Raw genomic sequence first — 22883 nt, forward strand, 5'->3', positions numbered from 1 at the left:
CGTGCGATATCAGTGCAATTTATTTATTGTATAATACTCGCAAGATGGCAATAATCACAATAAATAAATTTGCATCTCATACATTGAATATGGAAATGTATATACATACTCCGATTGATGTACACAATCTAAATTTAAATTAATTTCCTATATGAAAGCGAACAAAGTGCATCAAAGAAGCAAACAATGTAAAATATATAGAAAAAAGTCTAAAGTACCTTAGTAAATCGGGCATTAACTAGATCAATAGGTTGCAAAAAGAAACACAGCACTTACCTCGAATGTTGCGTGTAAATATAGGCGGTGTGCCAAATTTACTTGAAGGTGCTTCGTATATTGTCACAAGACAGCTTGTTTCAACTTCTCCATTTTGATTAGACGCTATGCATCGATAAATACCAGAGTCCTCTAGTTCAGCTGATGTAATTTCAAGAGTTGAAAGTCCATCCTTTAGAGTCTTTTTGTACCTTGTGCTATTTTCAACAATAATATTTTCTTTAAACCATTGCACATTTATATCCAGTCCAGATATGCCACAACTTAGCTTGAGATCACTTCCTGTAGCTGAGTTACGGTTTGTTAACGCAAAATCTACTGTTGGCTTTCTCCTAGCACTGCGGGCCACCTTTTTATCCTTGTATTCCGAATCAATAGTACGATAGGAAATGGGAACTGCTTCATGAACTTCAGAAACGTCTGCTTTATCTTCTCTCTCGCCGAAATCCTTATCTGATTTTTTGGTTTTCTTAGCATCAAGCTTTTGTTCCTCAATCTCTTGCTTTTCCAAAATCTTCGCCTTTTGCGCTTCAGCTTCAACGTCTCTGACGGTGTCCTTCTTGAATTCATCAACATGCTCTTCGGATACCTTTTTGGCTTCGACTTCAGAAACTTCTGCTTTGCCCACTTTCTTGGCATCGAGTTTTTGTTCCTCAATCTCTTGCTTTTCCAGAAGCTTCGCCTTCTTGGATTCATCAACATGCTCTTCAGATACCTTTTTGGCCTTGACTTCAGAAACTTCTGTTTTGTCCGCTTTTTCCTTTATATCCTTATCTTTCTGTTTGGTTTTCTTAGAATCGAGTTTTTGTTCCTCAATTTCTTGCTTTTCCAAAATCTTCGCCTTTTGCGTTTCATCTTCAACTTCTTTGATGGCAGCCTTCTTGGATTCATCAACATGCTCTTCAGATACCTTTTCGGCCTTAACTTCAGAAACTTCTGCTTTCTTCGCTTTCTTGTGGATATCTTTATCCTCTGGTTTCTTCTTATTATCATCGAGTTTTTGTTCCTCAATCTCTTGCGTTTCCAGAAGCTTCGCCTTTTGGACCTCAGCTTCGGCATCTTTGATGGCAGCCTTCTTGGATTCATCAACATGCTCTTCAGATACCTTTTCGGCCTTGACTTCAGAAACTTCTGCTTTGTCCGCTTTCTTGTCGATATCTTTATCCTCTGGCTTCTTCTTCTTAGCATCGAGTTTTTGTTCCTCAATCTCTTGCTTTTCTAGAACCTTTGCCTTTTGCGCTTCAACTTCGGCATCTTTGATGGCAGCCTTCTTGGATTCATCAACATGCTCTTCAGATACCTTTTCGGCCTTGACTTCAGAAACTTCTGCTTTCTTCGCTTTCTTGTCGATATCTTTATCCTCTGGTTTCTTCTTCTTGGCATCGAGTTTTTGTTCCTCAATCTCTTGCTTTTCCAGAAGCTTCGCCTTTTGCGTTTCATCTTCAACTTCTTTGATGGCAGCCTTCTTGGATTCATCAACATGCTCTTCAGATACCTTTTCGGCCTTGACTTCAGCAACTTCTGCTTTGTCCGCTTTCTTGTGGATATCTTTACCCTCTGGTTTCTTCTTCTTGGCATCGAGTTTTTGTTCCTCAATCTCTTGCTTTTCCAGAAGCTTCGCCTTTTGGGCCTCAGCTTCGGCATCTTTGATGGCAGCCTTCTTGGATTCATCAACATGCTCTTCAGATACCGTTTCGACCTTGACTTCAGAAACTTCTGCTTTGTCCGCTTTCTTGTCGATATCCTTATCCTCTGGTTTCTTCTTCTTAGCATCGAGTTTTTGTTCTTCAATCTCTTGCTTTTCCAGAAGCTTCGCCTTTTGGGCCTCAGCTTCGGCATCTTTGCTGGCAGCCTTCTTGGATTTATCAACATGCTCTTCAGATACCTTTTCGGCCTTGACTTCAGAAACTTCTGCTTTCTCCGCTTTCTTGTCGATATCTTTATCCTCTGGTTTCTTCTTCTTGGCATCAAGTTTTTGTTCCTCAATCTCTTGCTTTTCCAGAAGCTTCGCCTTTTGCGCTTCAACTTCGACGTCTTCGATGGCAGCCTTCTTGGATTCAACCACATGCTCTTCAGATACCTTTTCGGCCTTGACTTCAGAAACTTCTGCTTTGTCCGCTTTCTTGTCGATATCTTTATCCTCTGGTTTCTTCTTCTTGGCATCGAGTTTTTGTTCCTCAATCTCTTGCTTTTCCAGAAGCTTCGCCTTTTGGGCCTCAGCTTCGGCATCTTTGATGGCAGCCTTCTTGGATTCATCAACATGCTCTTCAGATACCTTTTCGGCCTTGACTTCAGAAACTTCTGCTTTGTCCGCTTTCTTGTCGATATCTTTATCCTCTGGTTTCTGCTTCTTAGCATCGAGCTTTTGTTCCTCAATCTCTTGCTTTTCTAGAACCTTTGCCTTTTGCGCTTCAACTTCGACGTCTTCGATGGCAGCCTTCTTGGATTCATCAACATATTCTTCAGATACCTTTTCGGCCTTGACTTCAGAAACTTCTGCTTTGTCCGCTTTCTTGTCGATATCCTTATCCACTGGTTTCTTCTTCTTAGCATCGAGTTTTTGTTCCTCAATCTCTTGCTTTTCCAGAAGCTTCGCCTTTTGGGCCTCAGCTTCGGCATCTTTGATGGCAGCCTTCTTGGATTCATCAACATGCTCTTCAGATACCTTTTCGGCCTTGACTTCAGAAACTTCTGCTTTGTCCGCTTTCTTGTCGATATCTTTATCCTCTGGTTTCTGCTTCTTAGCATCGAGCTTTTGTTCCTCAATCTCTTGCTTTTCTAGAACCTTTGCCTTTTGCGCTTCAACTTCGGCATCTTTGATGGCAGCCTTCTTGGACTTATCAACATACTCTTCAGATACCTTTTCGGCCTTGACTTCAGAAACTTCTGCTTTGTCCGCTTTCTTGTCGATATCTTTATCCTCTGGTTTCTTCTTCTTGGCATCGAGTTTTTGTTTCTCAATCTCTTGCTTTTCTAGAACCTTAGCCTTTTGCGCTTCAACTTCGACGTCTTCGATGGCAGCCTTCTTGGATTCATCAACATGCTCTTCAGATACCTTTTCGGCCTTGACTTCAGAAACTTCTGCTTTGTCCGCTTTCTTGTCGATATCTTTATCCTCTGGCTTCTTCTTCTTAGCATCGAGTTTTTGTTCCTCAATCTCTTGCTTTTCTAGAACCTTTGCCTTTTGCGCTTCAACTTCGGCATCTTTGATGGCAGCCTTCTTGGATTCATCAACATGCTCTTCAGATATCTTTTCGGCCTTGACTTCAGAAACTTCTGCTTTGTCCGCTTTCTTGTCGATATCTTTATCCTCTGGCTTCTTCTTCTTAGCATCGAGTTTTTGTTCCTCAATCTCTTGCTTTTCTAGAACCTTTGCCTTTTGCGCTTCAACTTCGACGTCTTCGATGGCAGCCTTCTTGGATTCATTAACATGCTCTTCAGATACCTTTTCGGCCTTGACTTCAGCAACTTCTGCTTTGTCCGCTTTCTTGTCGATATCTTTATCCACTGGTTTCTTCTTCTTAGCATCGAGTTTTTGTTCCTCAATCTCTTGCTTTTCCAGAAGCTTCGCCTTTTGGGCCTCAGCTTCGGCATCTTCGATGGCAGCCTTCTTGGATTCATCAACATGCTCTTCAGATACCTTTTCGGCCTTGACTTCAGCAACTTCTGCTTTGTCCGCTTTCTTGTCGATATCTTTATCCTCTGGTTTCTTCTTCTTGGCATCGAGTTTTTGTTCCTCAATCTCTTGCTTTTCTAGAACCTTTGCCTTTTGCGCTTCAACTTCGACGTCTTCGATGGCAGCCTTCTTGGATTCATCAACATGCTCTTCAGATACCTTTTCGGCCTTGACTTCAGAAACTTCTGCTTTGTCCGCTTTCTTGTCGATATCTTTAACCTCTGGCTTCTTCTTAGCATCGAGTTTTTGTTCCTCAATCTCTTGCTTTTCTAGAACCTTTGCCTTTTGCGCTTCAACTTCGACGTCTTCGATGGCAGCCTTCTTGGATTCATCAACATATTCTTCAGATACCTTTTCGGCCTTGACTTCAGAAACTTCTGCTTTGTCCGCTTTCTTGTCGATATCCTTATCCTCTGGTTTCTTCTTCTTAGCATCGAGTTTTTGTTCCTCAATCTCTTGCTTTTCCAGAAGCTTCGCCTTTTGGGCCTCAGCTTCGGCATCTTCGATGGCAGCCTTCTTGGATTCATCAACATGCTCTTCAGATACCTTTTCGGCCTTGACTTCAGAAACTTCTGCTTTGTCCGCTTTCTTGTCGATATCTTTATCCTCTGGTTTCTTCTTCTTGGCATCGAGTTTTTGTTCCTCAATCTCTTGCTTTTCTAGAACCTTTGCCTTTTGCGCTTCAACTTCGACGTCTTCGATGGCAGCCTTCTTGGATTCATCAACATGCTCTTCAGATACCTTTTCGGCCTTGACTTCAGAAACTTCTGCTTTGTCCGCTTTCTTGTCGATATCTTTAACCTCTGGCTTCTTCTTAGCATCGAGTTTTTTTTCCTCAATCTCTTGCTTTTCTAGAACCTTTGCCTTTTGCGCTTCAACTTCGACGTCTTCGATGGCAGCCTTCTTGGATTCATCAACATGCTCTTCAGATATCTTTTCGGCCTTGACTTCAGAAACTTCTGCTTTGTCCGCTTTCTTGTCGATATCTTTATCCTCTGGTTTCTTCTTATTATCATCGAGTTTTTGTTCCTCAATCTCTTGCTTTTCCAGAAGCTTCGCCTTTTGGGCCTCAGCTTCGGCATCTTTGATGGCAGCCTTCTTGGATTCATCAACATGCTCTTCAGATACCGTTTCGACCTTGACTTCAGAAACTTCTGCTTTGTCCGCTTTCTTGTCGATATCTTTATCCTCTGGTTTCTTCTTATTATCATCGAGTTTTTGTTCCTCAATCTCTTGCTTTTCCAGAAGCTTCGCCTTTTGGGCCTCAGCTTCGGCATCTTCGATGGCAGCCTTCTTGGATTCATCAACATGCTCTTCAGATACCTTTTCGGCCTTGACTTCAGAAACTTCTGCTTTGTCCGCTTTCTTGTCGATATCTTTATCCTCTGGCTTCTTCTTCTTAGCATCGAGTTTTTGTTCCTCAATCTCTTGCTTTTCTAGAACCTTTGCCTTTTGCACTTCAACTTCGACGTCTTCGATGGCAGCCTTCTTGGATTCATCAACATGCTCTTCAGATATCTTTTCGGCCTTGACTTCAGAAACTTCTGCTTTGTCCGCTTTCTTGTCGATATCTTTATCCTCTGGTTTCTTCTTCTTAGCATCGAGTTTTTGTTCCTCAATCTCTTGCTTTTCCAGAAGCTTCGCCTTTTGGGCCTCAGCTTCGGCATCTTTGATGGCAGCCTTCTTGGATTCATCAACATGCTCTTCAGATACCGTTTCGACCTTGACTTCAGAAACTTCTGCTTTGTCCGCTTTCTTGTCGATATCCTTATCCTCTGGTTTCTTCTTCTTAGCATCGAGTTTTTGTTCTTCAATCTCTTGCTTTTCCAGAAGCTTCGCCTTTTGGGCCTCAGCTTCGGCATCTTCGATGGCAGCCTTCTTGGATTCATCAACATGCTCTTCAGATATCTTTTCGGCCTTGACTTCAGAAACTTCTGCTTTGTCCGCTTTCTTGTCGATATCTTTATCCTCTGGCTTCTTCTTCTTAGCATCGAGTTTTTGTTCCTCAATCTCTTGCTTTTCTAGAACCTTTGCCTTTTGCGCTTCAACTTCGACGTCTTCGATGGCAGCCTTCTTGGATTCATCAACATGCTCTTCAGATATCTTTTCGGCCTTCACTTCAGAAACTTCTGCTTTGTCCGCTTTCTTGTCGATATCTTTATCCTCTGGTTTCTTCTTCTTAGCATCGAGTTTTTGTTCCTCAATCTCTTGCTTTTCTAGAACCTTTGCCTTTTGCGCTTCAACTTCAACGTCTTCGATGACAGCCTTCTTGGATTCATCAACATGCTCTTCAGATACCTTTTCGGCCTTGACTTCAGAAACTTCTGCTTTGTCCGCTTTCTTGTCGATATCTTTATCCTCTGGCTTCTTCTTCTTAGCATCGAGTTTTTGTTCCTCAATCTCTTTTTTTTCCAGAAGCTTCGCCTTTTGCGCTTCAACTTCAGATACCTTTTCGGCCTTGACTCCAGAAACTTCTTTTAGTTTTTGGCATAGTTCGAGGAGCTTATATGTTATTAATTGTATTTTGCCCTCTACTTTTGAAATTTGTATATTTTGATCGGTTTTCTCTATGTAGTCGTATTCATTTAACAATATTGCTTTTATGTTCTCAATATCTGAATTAAGCATTGTTGTTTTTTCATCTAACAGATCATCGAGTATAATAAAAATATCCATTAAATTCTGTTGCAAATTTATCATCTTTTCTGACGACTTTTCAATATTTTCCTTTATTTTTACATCCTCCGCAATGTTTTGAAGATTAACTAGCTTTGGTACTAACAACGATGGTTTTGCAAACATTTCAGTATCATCAATTAGTAAAATTACTGATTTGGTTTGCTGGACGTTTTCCTTTATTTCGCCTAGGTATTTATTAATGACGAGTTGCGCTGCTTCTGGGCAATTTTCAAGTAGCGCGTCTATAAACGATTCTACAATGTGTTCATCTTGTTGATCTGTGGGTAGTTTGCCGTCATATGTATGAACAATATGCTCTTTGAGTTTGAATATTAGTTTTGCTACTTTATCTGTATCTTCAAGGTTAGTAATTACATCTGTAGGATCCATTCCAATGGGTTGCAAAGCCTTACTGCTTTCTATAGTTTTCACCAAATCTGAACATTTTTCTTTTAAGTTCTGTTGCATTTTCTCAATTACTGCGGCCTTATCATTTTCGCCAACTAATTTTCGACAATTATCGGTTTTTAGAGCTTCCAACAAATCAATGAAACATTCTTTGTGTACATCCAGCTCTTGCAGAATACATAAGACATTTTTAAATGCACCATTCTCTAATCCCTCTCGAAGCTGATTAAAAGCTATAATGTCGACTACCTTGGACATTATGGATGACTTTTCTAGAGTATTTGCCAATTCTATCAGACTTTCATTGATATGTTGATATATTGCATTATCAGGATCTATAGATGGCAAGTTATCTTTTTTTAGGCGGGATATATTTGTGGTAATTACTTTTAGGAGATTGCCCAATGCACTAATTTCTCGGCTTTGTACATAGCTTTCAGAAATGAATGATATAATGCTGTTTATATAGGGTTGATAGCTGTCAGTGAAATCATGTATAAAAGCCCGTCGCAGAGTATCGTTGCTGTCGACTATCTGCAAAAATGCATTGTTTGTATTTTCAAAGAACATTTTTATATCGCCTGTTTTTGGTTCATAATGGTGTGTTTTCTTTGAATAGCTTATTAGCTCCTTTAACTTAAAAAGCGGTAAAAATATGACATCTTCGATTGGAAGACCTTTGCCATTAAATATATTTGTTTGTATTTCAGCAATATTTGAATAAAGTGCTTTTAGATCTTGCTGATCACTGCTTTTCCAATCAGATATATCGGTTACTTTAATTTCATTTAATATATTTGACAAGCTTTCTAAGAAGTCTATAACATTCTTGTTATTTTCGTATCCATGTAAGATAGGTGTTTCTGTTCGCTCCTGAGCTTTTAATTGGCTATGCTCATCCAAAGGTTGTGGTTCGCTTTCAGCAGGAATCTCAGCTTCCTTCCTCTCAATATTTTCTACGAACTCTTCTTTTGTTTGATCTTCTGTTAAAATGTCTTCTATTTTTTTGTTCCCATCAACGACTGTTTCTTCAACAACATTTTGTTGCGTTTCTGTTTTGATATCCTCATCACTTAAAGTGTGTTGAGCCAATGCCTTAGATTCAGCTACAGGTTTTGTTGGACTGTCCTCAACCATATCTGATTTAGCCCTTAAAGATTCCTTTTTAACCTCTTCTTCTAATTGCTGAGATGTCTTATCGTCGTGCGGTATTTTTTCAATCATTTCTGATTGCGGAACCTCTTCTGCAGATTCCCTCAGATCCTTAGGTTTAGCTGCGGGCTTTTGACTGTCCTCTGCAATTTCAGATTTATTTGCTAAGGGTTCCTCTTCCTTTTTAATATCTTCCTGTAATTGCTGGGATGTCAAGTCTTCGTTGGATATCTCCACTATTTCTGATTGCGGAAGCTCTTCTATAGACTCCCGGCCTGAAGTATCTTTTTCCAGTAGAGATAGATTCATCTGAGTTAATTTTTCCTGCAGATTAATTAGCTGCAACTCGGCACTCTCAATTAACGATAATTGCTTCGGTGTTAGCTCTGTAAGTTCGGGCTGTGAGAGAATGTCGTTTTCTATTTGAATAAGAATTTCTTCAAGCTGGCCGACATCTTCGGAGTTTTCTTCTAAGAATATTACATATAATGGATTATCATTTTGCAGCCCTTCTTCGATTTCATTTAATAATGCTTTACCAGAAGAAACATTTTCCAATAAAGGAGTAATATCAATCGTCATAGTTGGTTCATTCGAAATTAATGATAATGCATTTAGTTCCCCTGTTATTGCATCAATTTCTTGCAATAGCTCTATGATTCGTATTGAGTTGTCATTATTCTCAATGAAATCGAAAACGGAAACCAAATTATTTTGGGTTTTTAGAACACCACTTAATAGATCATTGTTTACAATTTCGCTGACTTCATTCATCGCTCGAAAAGTGGCCATTAAATTAGTTTGAAGGCTTACCACAACAGCAGAAGATTTGTCGGTATCAACATTAGGTATGTCAGCAACAGATTTTATTGCCTTGATTAATTTTTCAAAAGGCACTACTAGGTGATCCAATTTTTGCTGCGCCGTCGCTGGTTGCTTGCAATAAGTTATAAAGTTTTTAAAAGAATTTTCGATTTTCGCAAACATTTCTTGGGCCAATTGTGTTTCGAGTACAGGCAATGACACCAATATATCTTCAAATGCACTTTCGATATTTTCGAGTGATTCCACCAGACCTGACTCATAAGTATGTACTAGACACTCTTTTAGCTTGAACATTGTTCGTGCTATTTTCGCCTTGGCCAGTACAGATTCCTGCTGATCAGCGTCTGAGACAAGAGCTTCTTGGATATTCTCGAAATCTGACTTCAGTTGTTGCATTATTTCGCCGATTTCACGAAGATCATCGTTAGCTGCGGTTTCGGTGACATTGAGACAGGCTTCGAGCTGCTTAATGCCACCGGCTACGCCCTGCTGTATATCAAAGACCTCGAATTTCTGTGGTGGTTCTATGGAAACCTGTTCCTGAACTTCTTCCTGAACAGATCTTTTATCTGCAGACGTTTTCAGGTCTGTAATATCCTCCTGCGTGGATAGATCGAGTGCGTGCTCAAGCACCTGTACATCAATAAGTTCGCAATACTTCAGTAGATTAAAAATGGATGTTGCCTGCTCCTTAACAACATTCAAAGCAGGACATTCCTCAAGTGTTAAAAATGGTTGAGACTCTTTTACACTAATAATGGCCTCGCGTAAATTAAGAATTGGTTTTGCGAACTGAAGAAGTTGGCCTAGGCTCTGTTTTTCTGACATACTTTCTGCTTGTGATAAATGACACTGTTGAGAAACATTAAGCGCAATATTCTCAAGATCCTGAATAGGGTCAATAAGCTGCTTAAGCTGGGAAAGCGACTCATCACTTGCAAGAGACTGCAGCGTTTCCAGAGCATGTTGTTCGTTGATTGTCATCACAATGGGCTGGAGGTTATGCAGTAAAGCTGCGTTAGTCATGCTTATATCTGTAGCAGAGAAGCTTGAGGCTTGCTCCTGTTCTTGGGTATGCAAAACCAAAAGACACTCTCTCACGTCATGCAACGGCTTGGCCAAAGCCTTTAGTCGGGACAGTTCGAAGTCGCTCAAATCTTCCGCGCCACTGTGAGCAATGCACTCCTCCACTTGAACAACATATTGTTCTAGGCTGCAAAGAGCGTCGGCAAACGTGCCTTGTTCACTACCCTGTGAAAAGCTCTGAGCACCTTCGTTAATATTTGCTTCCTGTATCAATGCGAGGTTGCTTTTCAATTCCTGCATTTTAATAACAGCTGCTTGAACTTTTTCAGCTGACTTCGCACTCAGTGTGGCAACGTTTTGGTCTTCCAAATGCGATAAAACCGTAGAAATTCCATGTTTTATATCAGATAATAAAGTTTCCGCTTTGTTTTTTTCAGATCTCTCTACGGCGATTTCTTGCTCTGCATAAGCTTCAGGTTCTGTAGGAAGGGACTCTGCTGCAGACTTGAGCAGTGAAATATCATCCAACGTGGATAAATCTTCGGTAGACACTTTTATTGGGTGCATATTATCAAGCGAATGAATTAAATTCGACAGAGGACCAAAAATAGGCAGTGAGCTCCATGCCACATTTGGCAGAATAGTTTTCTTTTCTTGGGAAACTGTGACTTTAAGTTGCTTTAAAATATCGTTTAATTCATTATCTGTGTCGGCTGCTTGATTATTGAGAGCTTTAGCTATGTTAGCAAAGCTTTTAGAAGTTTCGAATAATACTTGAGCTGAGCTTTCCTGGTGGGAGTTAAGATTTGTTTCCGTATCGGTGACGGCTTCCAACTCTTTAGCAATTTGTAGGATGTGTAAAAGCGCAACTTGAGCTTCGTTTGTAAATGTTTTGGTTTTTTCTGCCGTTTTAGAATTTTCATTAAGTCTATTTAGTGCCAACTGTAGGGCATCGATATGGCTGATCGCCTCTTCTAACGAAGTTTTTGACTCCAGCACCTTCCTTAGGGCACTGAATGATTTATCCTGCTGTGAACTCTGGTTTTCATCCTGTTGAATTTCTTGCTGCAGAATGTTAAACTCATACTCTTCAATATCAATTATCACATTACGAATACTATCTTTAATATTGTCCAAAGTTTTTAAAGCATTTTGATCTGGATCGGGCATGGCAAGCAACAGCGCATTAGCTTGTCGCACTTTTTCTTGCAACATGGTCAACGGCTCGATTAAATCCGCCAACGAGCGAGAAACGGATCTCATCTCCGTTTGTCTAATGCAATAGTTCAACTCGTCAATAGGCGCTTTCAGTTTCTCGAACAAGGCAATATGATGTCTGGTTATTTCGTTATCTAAAACAGTTCCAATCAAGGCCGACAGTTCATCTTTCAAATGTTGCAGTCTGGTTTTCAAATTGGATGTAAGTCGAGAAGAAAGGAGTTCAATGTTTGTTTCAAAATGTAAAACTGCTTGGGCTATTGACTTCAATAGCTTCTGGGTATCCTCTGTGTCGATGGTGTAGTCTTCAATAACTTGGGCACTCTCAATCAGCTGACCTCCTTCTATATCTTGTCCTAGCTGCGCCAAACCATTCTGAATTTCCTGAAGCGGCGGAACCATCGACTCGACAGTGCTGACAGTTAAAAGGCCGGACTCTACACTATCTGATTTCTCATTTAGTATAACCTCCAGACCTTTTTTAAGCTCGAAAAGTGGTGGAGTTACAATATCTAAAATAGCCAAATTAATTTTCTGCTCCATTGATTCTGAGCCGGCTAGTGAGTCGGCCTTCTCTTCGATCGACTCCAGTGTGCTCTGTAAGTCCTTGATGGGCTGCACAATATTTTCCAAAACTTTCTGATGCACTTTCTTATAGATTTGCTCCTCGCTCTCTTCCAGCGATAATTCGTTCTCAACGCGTTCTAGGGCCTCTTGTATTTTGGTAACAGGCTGACAAATCTCTTTAAGTGCATTAGCCTCAAGTGGTAAGTTTGCTTCAGAAATTGATGCAAATGAAATCGTTTCTGGCATGTCTTGCATTTTTTCGACAGTTTCTGTTAAGTGTTTGGCTGCTTCTAACTCCTGGGCTTCCTGCAGCAGCGCCTGAGATCTAATAGTGCCTTGAGTGATCTCCAATCCTTGTTGTATGTCATCAGCAGTGAGCTCAATTTGAGCTCTTAAGCTCTCGGATTCAAATTTCTTACTCACGATTTTTAACTCCTCCAACGCCTTTTTCATCTGCTCGCCCACACTGTCTATAATACAGACGCTAGTTCTTTGAATTAGCGTGGTGCCAGTCTCATCGATCTCTACACATTTTTCAATCACTTGCAGGCCCATGTGAAGTTTTCTTATATCGTCGTCCATCGATTGGAAAAGCGCGTCTATTTGAGTTTCGCCCGAATATGCACGCAGTTTTGATTGCACTTGCTTCATGGGCTCTAAAATGTTTCTAATGATGGCAATACTTTGATCAGCTGCTGCTGGGGTCATCATCATGGTTGACTGTTCCAAAACCTCATTCTCCACAACCAATAAATGATTTTCAATTACCTTGAGCAACTTTGCTAGCGGTACGAGAGCCAATAAATTTCGGTTTATTTCGGCTTCGTCCGTCACCACTTTCAAGTGCGAAGCTGGCGATACTAATAGGCCATCGCCCACTGCTCCCGAAATGTCCTGTAGCCTTGCGTCATCTTCCGTGGTCTTTGATGATTCACTGTCGGATGGCTTTTTCGATTTTTTTCGTTTTGGTGGGGTGACACGTTCTTCTTTAGTTCCAGATTCCTCGCTTTTCCGACCTGAAATCACTTTCTGTGACGTAGACATCTGTGCACTGGCAAATGTTTGCAAATCGGAAGTTTCTTCGTCGCCTTGACTGCTTGATGCTTTTGAAAAACTAAAGAATTCATCAGTTTCAGTCGGGCGCGACTTCTTTCGTTTTCGAATAGGTGCTGATAAAGACAACTCCTCTTCCATTTTTTCAAAAGATTCTTGCACATATTTTTCTGTTTCCTTGTCAATAACACCCTCTCTGCCCGAAGACCCATGAACTGTAATCTCGGTTATAGAAATGTCATCCATGTCAGCCTCAGTTCGCATATCATCCTCATGGGTGAAATACTCTGGAGAGATATCGATGACTACAGCTTCCATTAATAGCTTTCCTGACTGACTCGTTTCCTTGACAAAGCGTAAGGGCGGCAACTCCACAATATTATGCTCCGTCACATGCTCCGAAATTTGGTCTGCATACATTTCGACTATCTTCAAGGCTTCTTCTTCCGTCAAGTCGGGTGTTTCATATAGGGAAACAGAAACTTCCTTCCCATCAAATGAAAACGATACATCTCCCTTTTCGTCTATTGTTATATCGCCAACGGGTGTTTCATAAAGTTGGGAAGTACGCTCCTCTTGTATGGTTGAAAGTGAGAAATTTCTTTGCAGTTCATTTTCTTGAATCTGGTCTGCTTTTTGAGACTTAGGGGTATCTTCAAAGCCCAGCAACGACGCAGAGCTTGCAACAACTCCCATACAATTTCTAGCCTCGCATGTATACGTTCCGAGGCAGCACGTTCCATCTTGGCCCGATATAATACGATGTATATCGCCGGGTTTTAATTCAACGCCGTCCTTGTACCACTTAAGTACAGGCTGTGGTACACCAATTACTTTGCATTCCAAATTTACGGCCCCTTCATCAGTAAGCACAGCTCGTAGGCATTCCAAAAATCTTGGTTTCTTATAATGTCTGGGTATTTGCAACTTCAAAAAACATGACGTTATGCTAGTACCAAAGTCGTTAACAGCAACACATTTCCACTCAGCTTGATCGACGAACTCAATACTCCGTATGTCCAAAAGCCAATCGTCATTTTCACCACGATAATGATTATATCGCTCATTTGGATCGATCGGCAATTCGTCACGAAACCAGGAAAGAATAGGATCCGGTGTTGCTTTTACAACAACCTTGAATTGAAAGGGTTCGTTGATTTTGGCATCTGTGCTTTTGAGGCCACTAATAAATCTCGGTGCTTGATTCTGATTTGTGAAGACCAGGCGCTCTTCGTCCGTTAACTGATTCTGAATGTCTTCGACAGTCAATACAGCCGTGCTGCTAGACTCACCCATACAGTTTCGGGCAATGCAACAGTAGGTGCCCAAGGAATTTGTACCAGTTAATTGATACACGTCGCCTGGCTTGAGTTCATGGCCGTCCTTGAACCACTTTAATACAGGCGTTGGGAACCCAACCACTTTGCATTCAAAGGAGACCAATCCCTCTTCAGTGAGCACTGCACGGAGGCTTTCCATGAATCTAGGTTTGCGGTAATTCTTTGGAACTATACAAATAAAAAAATATGGATATATCCAATTATTGCACTTAGTAGTAAGTACATTTATTTTACTCACTATCCATGCTGACAGTACATGTAGAGATCCCCACACAGCCTTCGAAACTCGTGACCACACATTTCCATTCTCCTGCGTCACAAGATTCGGATGGCTTGATTTCGATCATGTAGACACCCAAACCATCTTCAATTAATTTATATCGTTCCGCCGTGTCCACGCGGCCGTCTTTGTTGTACCAAGCGACGCTCTTGGGCCAAGGCGGGACGACCACTGGGAAAGAGAACAAATAGACAATGTAAATAGAGTATTGCGCATACGCCAAATGGTCAACTGAGAGCGCGCACCTCTCTTCGCAATTGTGGCAGCATTTTTGTTTTTCCCCTGCGTAATTATTGGTTCTGTTTTGATCACCTAATTTGTATCGCTCACTCTTCGGATGTTGTTGACCTACCGCAACATCCCAAACATTTCAACCATTTATTTCATTGAGTTCAAGTTTTTAGAGCACGTAATCTAAAAACAAACAAGCACCATTTGCCGGTCGGTATTTGAACCACATTCAGATACACTTATATACAGATATATGTATCTATATTCATGTGTTAGTATCTGAGTGTGCGTTCGCGCCACTTTGATCGAGACAAATAAACAAAAACGCTTTGGCAAAACGCCAGAAGACCCACGTCGCTCACAGCATTCTGCGCACTCACCTTGACAGCCGAGAATTATAGTCTCGCCGATGCGGACGCTCATATCGCGCAGTTCATTTGTAAATATTGGTGGGGGTGCATTGCTCGAAATGCTATATAGAGAGAATCAGAGTGGAAATTAGTGAGTTCGCTTAAAATCAAAAAACTTGGACTCACTTGTCTGCCGGCTTAAGCGAACCCTCGCGGCTTCCTCTGCCTACCACATGGACCTTGGAGCTCGAATATGTAACGCCCATGCAGTTTCTGGCCTCGCATGTATAGGTTCCAAGCGAAGTTGGATCATCGGCGTTTGCCGTCAGTGCAAAAACATCACCAGCCTTGATTTCCTTCGAGTCCTTAAACCAACGCAAATGTGGGGTCGGCACACCCACTACTTTGCATTCCAGGGACACTGTGCCCTGTTGTGTTAGCACTGCACGCAACTCTTCCACAAACTCGGGAGTCTTATACGCTTTGGGCACGAGCACATTTAGTGTAGCCAAACAGGAATTACGTCCACCCAAATTCTCTGCCATTAGCATCCACTGTCCACCGTCGTCCAATTGCACTGGACTTACTTCCAGATAGTGAAAGGTTCCTTCGTTAATCTCGGTGATGCGATCATTCTCGCAAATTCTTCGATCGTTTCGGTACCAGGTCAGCTATATAAATAAAAAGTTCAATGCCCTATCCTTCAACATAAATCTGTATGTTAATGAATACCTTTAGGTCCGTGGAGCTGCGTATTTCGGTCAGAAGTCGCGTTCGTGTGCCTACTTTGACCGACAAATCGACAAGACGTCGCAGAAATACTGGCGGGTCATCGCCAGTAGATCTGTCCTCGACTATGAGTTCGACATGCTTGCGCACGACATCGTTGCTTTTCGTGCGCGCAAATAGCGTATAGTGTCCTGCATCCTCGCGCTGCACATGCTCCACGGCCAGCTGGACGGCATTACTTGTTTGGGTTATGCGAAAGCGATCAGAGTTTTCGATTGGGATCTCGCCACGGCTCCTGCAAAGTACAACGATCCAACCATCCATTAAAAAATAAAAAGCGTTGCTTGAAATACTTCTTTAATTTTGAATAATTAAGGTGTGATCTTTAATGATTCTACACATATAAGTTAAATACCCAATTGGACCTCATAGTAAATGGGATTTTTGAAGACCCTTTTAAATGTAAATAGTTCCTGACTGTCATACATACTAAATAATATTTACGTTAAATAACTTTTATTTTAATTAGTATAATTTTTTGTCGTTTTTTTTTTTAACGGGAGAATCATGTAAATTAAAAGCATCTCTAATTTGATTGTTTTAATAATTTTTATACCCTATACCAAATGGGTAAAAGGCCACAAATTATATATATTATTGATCCGTATGACAAGAGGAATTGATAATGCCATATCAATCTGTAAATTTGTTCAGAAGTATAAAACCTAGAATAAACATCTCCTAGGTCCGACAAAGGGCTTTTTCCCAAACGTACCCCCACTATTAGGGATTGGAATTAAACAAATTTTGCAATAACATCTTATTAGTGCTATTCCTATATGCTGTTGAAAGAGTGCCTAAACGTACGCATGTCTTTTAATTTAATTTCAATATTTTATTTAATTTAGAAAATTCAAGTTAAAAATATTACATATATTTTGGATTTTTTTGGTAAACCGAGGACAGGGTATTTAAGAATTAGCTCACTTGACTCTGTCATTCCATTCTAATTTTAAAGGTCTGTCACACATGCCTACCAAAATACATGTTGAACTATAGTTACTCTATACTTACTCTGAAGTTATCAACGTTTTAGAAAATTCTACCTACTTGTTTAACAAATGGATAGATCAAGCAGCGTTTTTTGTCTATACGTTTTTCTTAAAACAAGAGCAGCTTCTTAAAAACACACACAAATGCGCAAAAAGATTAAATTTTTGAAATATGGAATGTTACCTTTTCCTATATACTGACGAGGCAGAGGAGAGCGTGCCATGTAATTGTTTATGCTCATTACATTGACAGCATTTCGAACATCCGTTGCCCATTGTGCCCGGTTAATGGGGATAAATATAAAAATTCTTGTAACTACACTGGGTGCGCTAATATTGATTTAATAGTCAATTGTCATTTGAAAATAACATATCTCGCAAATATGTATCATCTCTTAGCGAGATCTGACATATTTTTCATGCTAATGAAACTGCACGTCACTTTTTATTATGGCATTTGTATTACCCAATAAACAAAAAATATAAAGTAATAAAGAAAAAAAATGAATGAAAGAGAAATAAAGAAAATATTTCAATTTATAACAAGAATGTTTATAAATAAAAGCACATTTCGGCGTTTTTCGAAAATGCGCATATATTTAGTATTGTGATTTGAATTTTTGTTTTCACTACAACAACACACACATCACAATGTAGTATGTGGCACCAACAATCTCACTTTGCCGAGGCAAACATTTAAGCAATTTATTTTAGGACACATTTCACACGACGACAGGTCTGTATGCCACACGCATTTCATTTTCAAAGCTAATAACTTGTTGTTTTCTGTGTTTTCCTTACACAAAACTGCAAAACGAAAGAATTTTCAAATGTTTCTTCTTTTTGTTGTTTTCGATTTCCTTGCCTTTATACTTTTATATATGTATCGGATATTTTGCTCAATGTGCTTTTATTTATTCATTTGTTTGTGATTTCTCACGTAGCCGACCAATATAGCGCGGATATTGCTAAATTTCTGTGAGAATCAACAGCATAAAGCTTATTATGTAATTTGCAGTCTCTTTTTATAAACATTTTCAACACTTTTAGGGAATTCGATTGAAACATCTTGATTCCAAGTACACAAAAGGAAGACCAGTAGCACAAGACACAGAGCATCACGAGCTGAAGCAATTCAATTTTCAAAACATTTTCTATGATGAGCACTAAAAGCACAAAAAAAAAACGAGGGCGTCATAGACCGCACGGACGTCGCAGCGCGATTTGTTAATGCAGCTAAAATTAGCAGATCGCCAGAATTCCGGGCCACACACAAAATTGGTTCACAGGTACACCTTTGGGGCGAGGAACTAAAGTTCCAAATCATACTCTCCTATTCTTTACTTTACACTGTGACTCTCACGCAAATTGATTGATTTTCAAAAATGTACAATTTTTTATCAAGTATACGCAGCGTGAAACGCACCCTAAGCCAGCAACGATACTATGTACACTTTTGCGTAGATACGAGTATATAAGAAAGAAGAAGAAAACAAAAAATATATATATATAGATTTTCGTATAACCGAACACGAACTGATGCCTACTGGGCAACGGATATGTGAATGCGCCGATCGTCAGAGTGGAACTGTCCGCTGAACTTGCGACTAGCGGGTGTCCCGTGAAATATTCTCAACCTAAACATCAGACCAGAGATTCTGCTGCTCACTGCGCAGCTTATGAGCATTCTGCGCAGGTGGGACAAGTGTTTTTTTTTCATAGATACAAATTTTGAGGTAGTACAAATGTTTAGCCTTTGCTCAATTTGCTTTGCGCTCGCAAGCGTGAAGGCAAAACATATTTAATGCGCAAAATTTGGCATACATAGTTCAGACAGCAGGTGAATCACTAAAAATTGCACAGGCAGACAGACAGCTCCACAGCCACATATAGAATATGACGTTGTGCGTTTTGACTTACCATTCGAATTTGAAGGGCAGTAGCTCGGATTCGTCCTCCTCATTGCAATCGATTTTAACAAAAAATGTCGCACGCTCATTGGGTATACAGCGTATTAGAGAACTCGAATTTTCACTGAATGTTATCCGGGGGGGCTTTCGTTGGGATGGTGTGGGTTCTGTACCAGAGACAGAGCCAGGAGGTTCTGAAATTATAAATAAATTTAAATAAATAATTGCTCAGTGCATTTTTGATGTTCAATTTGATAAATGTGACTACAAGTATACTACACATATAGTATAAGTTTAATGTATACTATATATCATGTTAATGTACTACAAATAGGTAAAACCCCCTCTCTATATCCTAGATATATACTAAAATCAAATCATCGTCATAGTTGAGAAGAGTCTGGATAAACGCCTCGGTTTCGGAAACGGCTGAGCGCAATCCAATCTCGGTATGTAGACCATCCTAGTCCCTAGGCTACACGAGTTTATTTTATTTTTAATATTCCCCCTCCCCGCTGCAGAATTGCGTAAACACTGTCCACATTTCAAAAGTTAAAGTAAACCTTTTCAAGCAATCTACTTTTGTTTTAAACTTTATCGAAATCAGTACATTTTAAGAAAAGTTATTAGAGAAACAGTTTCACTCCAGTACTACGCCCACAAACTGCAGCATCAAGTTCGCTCTTCTTCTTTTTGACTTTGTTATGGGCACAGCTCATTTCCGGAAAATTGTCTGGGTACAAGGTATTTCACTGTCGGACATGCTCGACTGTAGCGTTCTCTCTTGTTATATAAATGGCTTTTGCAGAATGGATTATTGAATTACTTTTAAACTTGCATAATCTAATCTGTGAATAGGTAGTATGTTTTACCGATTTTCATTTGCTTTCCGATTATTCCAATATACGATTTCCTAGAAATTATTTAACAGCCAATAAAATATAAAGGAATTTTACATCCCGCATAGGAATTAAAATTAAATTCTAGATTTTGTAAAAATTTGGAAGGATTTGTACAAGTTCGGCCGGAAACGGAAATAGAACTTATAGAATGCTTGTTTACATTTCACATGAAGAAGATGACAAAAGTAGTATAATTTCTTTTAGCAATATTTTATGTACACTAGCTAAGGTTTGTGTTGTTCACGCTTCCTAAAAGAAATCAGCCCTTGGTAAAAAAATAATAATAATTCGAACGAACTGATAACTTTCTATTTTTATTATTTTTGTATATCATTTTTATTGTGAATGTTTTTTTGTCATTTTCATTTTCTTCGATAATTTCATAAAATCTCATTCAAATTTAAAAAAAATAAAACATTTTTTTAACATAACGTTATCTATTAAGTTATAATCTATTAAGTTATATATTTGTTTACAAAATGCTTTTCAACTCAAAAATCATTAATCAATCCAACATCTTCGATACATGTAGGTCTATATGTATGTATGTAGTTGAAAAACATGAATAAGTGTACATACTATATTGATCAAAATTGTATCGGACGATGGATTTAAAACTCTGATAAACAGTTCATCAGAATCTGTATCACACATATAAATCTATTTGAACCTTAGCATTAGGATGAAACTAAATAAAAATCAGATACAGAGTATAACAACTACATTTCGGCCGATATATTCTGCTTCATACTCTCAGAAACGCACAATTATGAAAATTTCCTTTCAGATTACGTAACGCGCAAGCCGACAGCCGGACAACATTTTGCGGCGCAACGGCCGCATAGCCATAAAAATACGCACAAACACTTATTTAGTCTATTGTCTGTTTTTAAAGGAGACACGCGCTTGCTTTCCCGGTCCCACTCACCTACTAAGACGGCCCCTTCTATAGGAGCATCTGGTCTCTCCATGTTCAGGTCTCGCTATATAATTAGCCAAACAGGGCCACTCTAACATGGGACTATGCACTTTACAGTTACACGTACGCGTACGTTACACGTCAAATATTTCGAACACTTTCAGGACTTTTAGTAGTAGATTTCGTATTGGGCAACAATTTGACAATTTCTATTATATTTTAATGCGGCACAGAGCGGAAAAACTATAAACGATTTTTATATTTAGAACGGCGGCCTTTATATACAAACACACACAAATATCCACCATAAATACATAAAAACAGCGGAGCCTACAATTTAGAATTTTTCGTATTTAAAAGGTGAATTTCGCAGATTTTCATCAATTATTTCTATTAATTTTTGTAAAATGATGCGTAAAATATTAATATCTTTAAGTTGCACTTTTTATTCAATTGAAAATGGCTGCGTTTCTATAATGCAGCGGATAATTCTTTAAAGCACACTCTCACATATTTGACACTTCAGTGAAAAAATTTTCTATATTTAAATTATACATATATATACAACACAACATCGAGGGCTCACACCGACGTCCAGCAGACACCTCCTGGATCTCCGATCGTTTTTCTCAGACTGAACAATCTCAGCGGCAGCCAGTCCATTCCATCCCATATACACATCGAAAATAATCGGACAGCGAAATGCTGAGTGTCGGAGAGAAAGTTTAGCAATGTTTTTTGTTGATGTTCATGTGCTTAGGTGCGCAAAGAGGGAAAATTTATTATAGAATGAGTAGAGTACAAAAGTTCTTTGGATCTACCAAATATTGCGCATGTTTTTTGAAATATTTATTTTAATTTGTGAAAATTTTAGCAAAATATATAGTATATGAATATGTTAAACTTTTCTTGTTTCATCGATTAAATAAATGAATACATATTCAAAGTTGCATAAACTGTAAAGGGTGCCACCGTAGCCTCCCGAAGCTCGCTTGGCAAACACCATACAATTGTTATTAAGACCCTACTTAAATTAACAAGACACACACACAGATTTGATTAGGCTACGAATCCCAAATGTTGCTTTTGTACGTACACATTGTTCGTTTAAGCTTAATTAACTTATCGCGATAATCGAATAAGGATAAAGACGCACTTGGCTCAGACCGAATAGAAATGAGAGTTGAATTTGGTGCGATAGGACGGATCCGTAAATGGAGAGAACCATGCTAGAGAGAAGCGTCCAAATACTGATTGTATGCTCTTAAGGCGAGACTTTTTGGCCCACCGCGCTTCCTCTTTCTTTAATTGCTCAATGCCCTGAAAAGCAGATCCAGGTTAGTCTATTCTAATATTGTGGTCCGAAAATACATTCAACTTACCGTTTGATCGTTTAGTATGGCCGTCAATTGTGTGGCCAACATTATGATGGTAAAGATTGCAAACATCAATGCCTCGAAGGTGAGGAAAAGCAGCAAAAATATTGTTGCCGGCGGTGAGTATGGCGAGCAGGTGTGCCAGTCATTCTCTACGCACTCGGCAAACTGCTTAAGTACAAGAAAGAGAGCGTGCAAAGATATAGCCGCTATATAGAATGTAAAGAGTACAAAAAATTTTTGATTGTTTTCCCCAACGCAATTGTTCACCCAGGGACAGTGATGGTCCATCTTGCGTATGCATCGCTGGCACACGGAGCAGTGATGCGCGCGGTCCGGCTTAATGCTGCAACATTTGGGGCATTTGTAAAACATTTCCCCGTCACGGTATCCCATTTGTTCGATCATTTCCTTTGTGGCATTACCTCGAGGCACGGCGCCAGGGTCTGACAGCATCGTCCGTAAATGTGAGGCGAATGCTAGAAATGCCAGCGCTTGAAAAATAAATGTATTGATTACGCTAAAAACCGTGTGGGGACTGGGCATTAGAATCAGACGCATCACTACGAACTCGGCAAAAAGTATCAAAAGCCAAGTAAGAACAGCGCATACAATGCCGCATATGTCCTTAAAAACAACAACAACAAAATTATATTTTAATATAAACTCCACATTTGCTCGTCTCAGACTCACCTTGACACACCAAGCTCTGCCCCCACAGCAGCGATTGTGGTCATGAGTGTTCATTGCTGAATAGCTATAATGCATTTTCAATTGAATGACACACTGGGCATACTTCGGCTGAAATTGTTAAGCGATCCGTTTTTTTGCAAAACACTACACCTACACCGCTGCTCTCCTTCTTCCAACACTGCAATTCCCAGTCCAGCTGTTAATCAGCTGGCAGCAAGTCA

At 39.7% G+C, this 22883-nt stretch overlaps 3 protein-coding genes across 9 annotated transcripts in view; all 3 read right to left on the reverse strand.

Moving 5' to 3' along the window:
- LOC115634206 (myosin light chain kinase, smooth muscle) overlaps positions 1-6584 on the reverse strand; it is a 29041-nt gene extending 22457 nt beyond the window's left edge. For all 7 annotated transcript variants that reach the window (XR_003996417.1, XR_003996416.1, XM_030531792.1 and 4 more), the window contains exon 1: positions 277-6584. Coding sequence is in view for 5 of the 7 variants with exons in the window: in XM_030531792.1 (XP_030387652.1) it covers positions 277-6580 (6304 nt within the window). In the remaining 2 variants the exon portion in view is untranslated. The remainder of the gene's footprint in view (positions 1-276) is intronic.
- Positions 6585-6590: 6 nt separating this feature from the next.
- LOC115634798 (titin homolog) lies at positions 6591-17180 on the reverse strand. The gene is made up of 7 exons (XM_030532706.1): positions 17047-17180; positions 15814-16105; positions 15268-15752; positions 15112-15203; positions 14459-14671; positions 6663-14388; positions 6591-6594 (listed from the first exon to the last, which is right to left on the reverse strand). Exons 1-7 carry the CDS (start codon positions 17136-17138, stop codon positions 6591-6593), a joined length of 8904 nt encoding a protein of 2967 aa, XP_030388566.1. The 5' UTR covers positions 17139-17180.
- A 4240-nt stretch (positions 17181-21420) lies between these two features.
- LOC115634210 (palmitoyltransferase ZDHHC3) lies at positions 21421-22737 on the reverse strand. The gene is made up of 3 exons (XM_030531802.1): positions 22663-22737; positions 21976-22596; positions 21421-21913 (listed from the first exon to the last, which is right to left on the reverse strand). Exons 1-3 carry the CDS (start codon positions 22735-22737, stop codon positions 21755-21757), a joined length of 855 nt encoding a protein of 284 aa, XP_030387662.1. The 3' UTR covers positions 21421-21754.
- Between the last annotated feature and the right edge of the window lie 146 nt (positions 22738-22883).

Source organism: Scaptodrosophila lebanonensis, unplaced genomic scaffold (genome assembly GCF_003285725.1).
Source record: "Scaptodrosophila lebanonensis strain 11010-0011.00,11010-0021.00 unplaced genomic scaffold, SlebRS2 tig00000001-arrow-pilon, whole genome shotgun sequence".
Classification (NCBI taxonomy): domain Eukaryota; kingdom Metazoa; phylum Arthropoda; class Insecta; order Diptera; family Drosophilidae; genus Scaptodrosophila; species Scaptodrosophila lebanonensis.